This window comes from Macrobrachium nipponense, chromosome 1 (assembly GCF_015104395.2).
Source record: "Macrobrachium nipponense isolate FS-2020 chromosome 1, ASM1510439v2, whole genome shotgun sequence".
NCBI lineage: Eukaryota > Metazoa > Arthropoda > Malacostraca > Decapoda > Palaemonidae > Macrobrachium > Macrobrachium nipponense.
In genome coordinates, this window is record NC_087200.1 from 180,598,495 (window position 1) to 180,605,994 (window position 7,500).

The window sequence follows — 7,500 nt, forward strand, 5'->3', positions numbered from 1 at the left end:
AACATAATCATTAGATCTAGCAATTACCGAGGTACCACCCCAATTAATACAATGAGAGTTTTCACTCAGATGGATAAACAGTGCATTTGAAGTCTGGGCTGTTCTAACTGAATACATATGCTGCTTAATACGTACACATAAATTTTTACTTGACTGACCAACGTAAAACGATGGGCAATCCTTCCAAGGAATTTTGTAAATGATGTTGTTATTTGTTACGGGACTATTCTTAATTAGCATATCTTTAATGGTATTGTTATAAGAGAACACTACATTAACATTAAACGATTTAAATATTGATTTTATGGTTTCAAATCCACGAAAGTAAGGTAAGCTAAGTACATTTTTAGGCATTTCTTTTTCATTTATAGCAACACTAAAACTTTTTGTGAGCTTTTTGATAACATAAATCAATTAAATGAGGTGGGTAGCAGAGATCGTTTCCTATCTTTTTTTATGTATTCTATTTCTTGGTCAAGATATTGTGGACTCGTGATACGCAAAGCGCGTAGGAACATAGAAGAAAAAATTGAAATTTTAATATTAAGATGGTGGCCAGAATAAAAATGTACATATGTTAAATTCGATATTCTCTCTCCCTCTTTCTCTTGCTCGATATATATATTCATATTTTCTTTCGTCTTTTCACTAATAATAATTTTTTTGGGAAAATTTGTGTAAATTTCATGATATTAAATTGTATATGCTTCCTTGTTTTATCAAAATGTACTGTTTTCTGGAAGAATAACTTGTTTACTGCGTGTATCCTCCAAGGTGTGGCTACCCTCAGGCGTTTCCTCGTTTCTGTAGATTGAAATCGCCCTTATTGCCAATATTGTAGTGTCAGTTTGGATATTAAGCCTTCTTCTGACTATGTTTTCCTCTGTAAAATCAGTTTGCCTTAGGAAAGGGTCTGAACAGGACCGAAAGTACTTGGCTATCTCGCTTTTTCATTTTTTCCTTCGTGGCAAAAACCTTTATATATATATATATATATATATATATATATATATATATATATATATATTATATATATATTTATATATATATATATATATATATAGTATGTATGTATGTATGTATGTATACAGTAAAGGCTGAGCTGAGGTGCCTTTAAGATAATGTAAACCCATATTCAAAACGTATACATGTGTGCCTAATAATACTTCAAGTTTGTACTTACAGAGGCGAGCCATAAGCATGTATAATATATACAGGTCAACTTAATGACAGGGCTAATTAATATTGCGACCCAAAGCGAGATTGCCTCGAATATTTCCGTCGATCACTAAATGATTAACGACCTAACCTTCAAGATCCCATTGCATCTCACGTGGTGCACTGTAGGCATTACTTGGGGTTCTTTGCAGCGTCCCTTCGACCCCTAGCTGCAACCCCCTTTCATTCCTTTTACTGTACCTCCTTTCATATTCTCTTCCATTTTGTTACACCTTCAAAACCTCATTCTCTCTCAATTTTCCTGTCATTGCTCAATTACCTCATAGGTCCCAGCGCTTAGCCTTTGACCTGAGTATTACATTCTAATTCGAAACGGTTAGTGGGTGATGCTGCTTTACGGGAGAAACTTTGACGTTTGAACAAGGTCATCCTTGAAGAGCAAATCTGATTGCAGTAGACATATGTAACTCTATGAAAATGAAAGATTTGATCAATAGAAAAATCAACTATAAATAAATGAATGAATACCAGGGCCATTTCGAGGGTTAGTACTTAACAACTCGTGAAGTGATGTGGTAAAACTTTTTTTATTTAGTATATAATAATAATAATAATAATAATAATAATAATAATAATAATAATAATAATAATAATAATCATCATCATCCGTGTTTATCTACACACATTATTTTGTGTGACTAAGAAATCTTTGAACTGGCCGGCGTCAAACCCATGACTGGCCTCTTTGAACTATGACCGTCTCAATTTTTTGAGTTCCACCCGTTTTTGACGGTATGAGTTTATCAACAACGATTGTAATGACCGGCTCAATACTCATAAAACTGCTTTCAGTTTTTAACAATAAGGGTTTATTAACCGTGATGATAATTTCAATATTACGAGTGGTGCAAGTGAACAGTTCTGAAGTGAGCGCAACCACAAGTTAGCAGCGAATTGTTGACACTTCCCCATTTGATGCTCGTTACTTGGGGACAAACATACCGCCGTGTCTGGCGACCCTGGGCAAACACTAACGTGGTCTGTTTTATAGTGTTCGGTTATGTGTTTTCCTTTGTGACCTCGCATATGATGTTCTCTTTGTGACCAACCGTTGTTTTCTTTGTGGAAGGGAATTTTATTACAACGTTGGTCGTTTGTGTATGTGTGTGTGTGTTTAAAGTGGCCTTTGCCCTTACGTTGTTTTAGAGAGAGGTGCCTTTCGAAAGGGATTGAACTAAATTGAATTGAATATAGAAATTAGCCCAAAGACCAACTATTGGGACAAATGAGGTCATTCAGCGCCGAAATGGAAGTTGACAGCAAAAGTTGAAAAGGTGTGACAGGAGAAAACCTCAAAGCAGTTGCACCATGAATCATAATTGCCAGGAGAGGATGGGAAGTAAGTTGGAAGAAAGAGAATATGAGAGGAGGTACAGTAAAAGGAACGAAAGGGGTTGCAGCTAGGGGCCGAAGGCACGCTGCTGCAAGGAACCTTAAGTAATGCCTACAGTGTGGAAAGGTTACATTGTACTTGTGGTGAAAATACTTATAAAGCATTCTTCAATACTTGACACGTTGGAAGGTGTTGTGTCTTGTCCTGATAAGTGAAAATGACCTCACAAACACAAGGAATTATAAGAAGAGTTATGGCTGTTAGTGGAAGTTTGCAGAAACATTCAGGTGTTTTCATTTTTTATTTAAACGAAGCCTTGACTCAGGATACGGGCTAGAGTGTTAAGTCATGATTGTTCTATAATATTTACTGAATCAATTCTAATTGTTTGGTTAATTACTCAGCTGTCGCAATTAGCGCAGTGGGTATGTAGTTGTTTACCTAGTTCCTTAGACGTATAGATATTACAATTTTTCAACTAGACGTACATATTTTACATACTCGTAAATCATGCTCTCGGGTAATATAGTCGTAAAACAGTATTGATTAAGCTTGATAATAATAGTGATAATGATAATAATAAAAATAATACTTTAATTATTATCTGGTCTATCACAGGCATCCTATTCGACTGGGTGGTTTTTATTGTGTGGGGTTCCGGGTTCCATCCGGCCTCCTTAGGAGTCCATCACTTTTCTCACCATGTGTGCTGTTTCTAGGAGCACACTCTTCTGCATGAGTCCTGGAGCTACTTCGGCATCCAGTTTTTCTAGGCTCCTTTTTAGGGATCTTGGGATCGTGCCAAGTGTTCCTAATTATTATTATTATTATTTGCAAATCTATCTCCCCAAACATCAAGACAGTAAAATAGTAAACCAGCTTCACTCACCCTTAATACAAATAGTGAAAGCGATCAAACTAAAGCTGAAGTAGCTCCAGGACTCAGGCAGAAGTGTGCTCTCCTAGAAACAGCACACTTAGTGAGAAAAGTGATGGACTCCTAAGGAGGCAGGATGCAACCCGGAACCCCACACAATAATAACCACCCAGTCGAATAGGATGACTGTGATAGACAAAAAATAAATAAATAAATAAATAAATAAATGGAGAAATGAATAAATAAATGAATTAATAAATAATAATAATAAAATAATAATATTAAAGCATTGCTTATTACTTCACAATTAATCATTAATCGTCAAGCGTCAATCATTAATCATATTTCTTATTTCTTATTAATAAATATTATAAATATTAATAAATATTAATAAATATTAATAAATATTATTAAATATTATTAAATATTATTAAATATTATTAAATATTATTATAATACATAATCACAATACACAATACATAATACATAATACTATACATAATACATAATACATAATACATAATACATTATACATTATACATTATGACTGGTAAAAATGTTCTGTAACAACAGAGTTCCATCTAATAAAAGGAGCCCATAAAAAAAAACACCTAAATAGAGAAAAAGTACTATATTTCAGAGACTGCTGTCTCCCTCTTCAGGTAGATGAATGAGAAAAGTTCACAGAAAAGGTGGTATTTATACCAAGAGGTCCATCCACAAACAAGCCATTTTAAGTCACCCCCGCTGATAATCTTCCTCTAATCAGCGGGGTGACTTAAAATGGCTTGTTTGTGGATGGACCTCTTGGTATAAATACCACCTTTTCTGTGAACTTTTCTCATTCATCTACCTGAAGAGGGAGACAGCAGTCTCTGAAATATAGTACTTTTTCTCTAGTTTTGGTGTTTTTATGGGCTCCTTTTATTAGATTATACATTAATAACAATTATACCCTATACAATAAAACAATAGACAATTATACAATTATACAATTATACAATATCAATATACAATATACAATATACAATATACAATATATACAATATACAATATACATATCATTATACAATTATACATAAATACATATCAATATAAATTAAATCATTATAAATTAAATTAAATTATTATTATTATTAAATATTAAATATTATTATTAAATATATATTATATTATTATGTATTATTATCGTATTATTATGTATTATTATGTATTATTATGTATTATTGTATTATGTATTATTGATGATGGTATTATTATGTATTATTATTTTTTGTGTTTTTTGTGATTTTTTGTGATTTTTTGTGATCTGTGATCTGTGATCTGTGATCAGTGATCAGTGATCAGTGATCAGTGATCAGTGATCAGTGATCAATGATCAATGATCAATGATCAATGATCAATGATCAATGATCAATAATCAATGATCAATGATCAATGATCAATGAGTAACGATTTAACGATTTACGATTTAACGATTTACGATTCCACGATTCCACGATTCACGATTCACGATCAATTATCAGATCAATTATCAATTATCATTATCAATTATCAATTATCATTATCAATTATCAATTATCAATTATCTATTACTATTATCTATTATCTATTATCGATTATCTATTATTTATCTATTATCTATTATCTATTATCAATTAATCAATTATCATTATCACTTATCCATTATCAACTATCAATTTGCAATTATCATTATTCAATTTCAATTATCAATTGATCAATTATCTATTTATCTATTATCTTAATTATCTATTATCTTATCAATTATCAATTACTATTATCATTATCTTAATTATCTATTATCTTATTATCCATTATCTATTATCTATTATCTATTATCAATTATCAATTATCTTATTATCAATTATCTTATTATCTATTCTCTATTATCTATTATCTATTATCTATTATCAATTATCAAGTATCAAGTATCAAGTATCAAGTATCAAGTATCAAGTATCAATATCATATCTATTATCTTATCTATTATCTATCTCTTATCTTATCTATTATCTATTATCTATTATCTATTATCTATTATTACTATTTTCTTATTATTATTATTATTATTATTATTATTATTATTATTATTATTATTATTATTATTATTATTATTATCATGGGTAAAATTACAGTTTCAACCATTATGGGAAAACTGGAATAAAAATATATTTGTTGCATCAGAAATAAAGTAGTTCCAACGGATTTAACATTTATTTTGCCTGCAAACCATCCGATTAAGAGATTTTACATGTAAACAAAAGGTAAATGTCCAGGAGAAGGCCGCACCCGTTTTTCAAGTATTAACGACGATAAACGGCAAAAAACGACCAGATTGGTGTTGCACATCGCATAGAAACATGAGGAAATGAATAAAAAAGAAACTAAGAGTTACTCTTACACACAAAATCTAAGCATAAACCTACTACTTCAATTATGGGGGATCCCAGTGGGAAGTGGGGTTTTTGGGTGGGGGGAGGAGGAGAAAAGTGATTTTCGGGGCACTACCAACCGCCTAATACAACCACCTAACCTTACCTAGGGCCCTGTACCCCTACCTAGGCCTAGCGGGGGGGGCTCCGCCCCCCCTGCGACCCCCCTTAAGGCCACTACCTAACATCCATCAAACCAAATCCAAAGTGATGGTACTGCTGTATACATCGTTATACTACCACCATTATAATATACTCTATAAATTAATGAAGCTTACCTTAAACTGTTGGTTGATAAAGATGTGCTGCTGCTTTGAGGAAAACGTGAAGCCGTTGCAAGGTTCCCTGACATGCAACTTAAAGTAGCAAGTGGCCAGGTACCCGACGACCACATTGCACTGCAAACAATCGGTAGGAAATCGAAGGTCTGTCAAAATTAATGCCAGAAGGGCCAGCCACTGCCTCTGCCATAGCTACAGGAAGACAAAATGCCGTTTTTTGCTTCATTATTCCAGTATTCAGTCAAACAAGGATACCAGTGGACACTAGACAGGTAACTTTTTTACTCCGCTGAAATGCTAGTGAAACTTAGTTTTCGACTAAAGTCGTTCGTAATTGGTTATGAAACCCATGACGTCATAACGATGTCACACCTCTCAGCCAATAATGAGTAACTGGAACTGCTTTTGTTTGCGTAAGAAAGTAAGTTAGAGGGCTCATTAAAAGTAAACATTACCGTAGAGGAAACACCTCTCCCGACTTAGGAAAAATTCGAGGTAAAAACTTAATATTTTTTTTCTCTGTAAGTATGCATTAGCGACAATAATGTATTAAGAAGAAGTGTTTTGTTATCACGTGCTTTACTCGGGAAAAATATCAATATAATAGATTTCCCATAATGGTTGAAACTGTAATATTACCTTATTATTATTATTATTATTATTATTATTATTATTATTATTAATTATTATTATTATTATTATTATTATTATTATTATTATTAAAGTTTAATCTATTATGTTTTAGGACTATATTAGCCCGAGAGCATGGTTTACGAGTATGTATGATAAACTTCTAGTTGAAACAATGTAATATCTATACGTCCATGGAACTAAGTAAACAACTACATACTCTTAAGACAATTCAATCCGAGCACGCCATTCGCAAAAGCATATCCCCCTTAACTAATTGACTCATTCTCCCCCTGGACACAACCTCACCAGGGCGACGACGCCCAAAAGCAGGAATTGTGAAGCAGAAAGCAGCAGAGCAGCGCAGCGCAGCAGCAGTAGCAGTAGCAGTAGCAGTAGTCAGTCATCAGCAGTGAATCAGCAGCTGCGCCCAGCGACCAGGTCAAGGATATATATATATACACTGTGAAAAGGGCGGCGCGCGGTTAATTGATCAAAATGTGCAATCGTTAGTTGCCACATGTACGGCATCAAACGGCCTGAGAGAGAGAGAGAGAGAGAGAGAGAGAGAGAGAGAGAGAGAGAGAGAGAGGAGGAGTAAGGGGGGAGGGATGGGGAGGGGGGAGTCCTAACACAAAAGAATCAAAGGGGTTTAGTTGTAGCAAATACGGTGAGATCAAAAGACAT

At 33.4% G+C, this 7,500-nt stretch overlaps 1 protein-coding gene across 3 annotated transcripts in view; it reads right to left on the bottom strand.

Annotated features, from left to right (window-relative positions):
• Nucleotides 1-7,500, bottom strand: part of LOC135219881 (defense protein l(2)34Fc-like) — a 34,494-nt gene that overhangs the window by 8,181 nt on the left and 18,813 nt on the right. The window contains exon 1 of one of the 3 annotated variants that reach the window (XM_064257021.1): nt 6,181-6,311. The exons of 1 other annotated variant lie outside the window; for it this stretch is intronic. In XM_064257021.1, the coding sequence (XP_064113091.1) occupies nt 6,181-6,296 (116 nt within the window). In that variant the 5' untranslated portion in view covers nt 6,297-6,311. Of the gene's footprint in view, nt 1-3,461; nt 3,588-6,180; nt 6,312-7,500 lie in introns of those variants that run through there. One more of the 3 variants, XM_064257023.1, reaches the window with a different exon arrangement.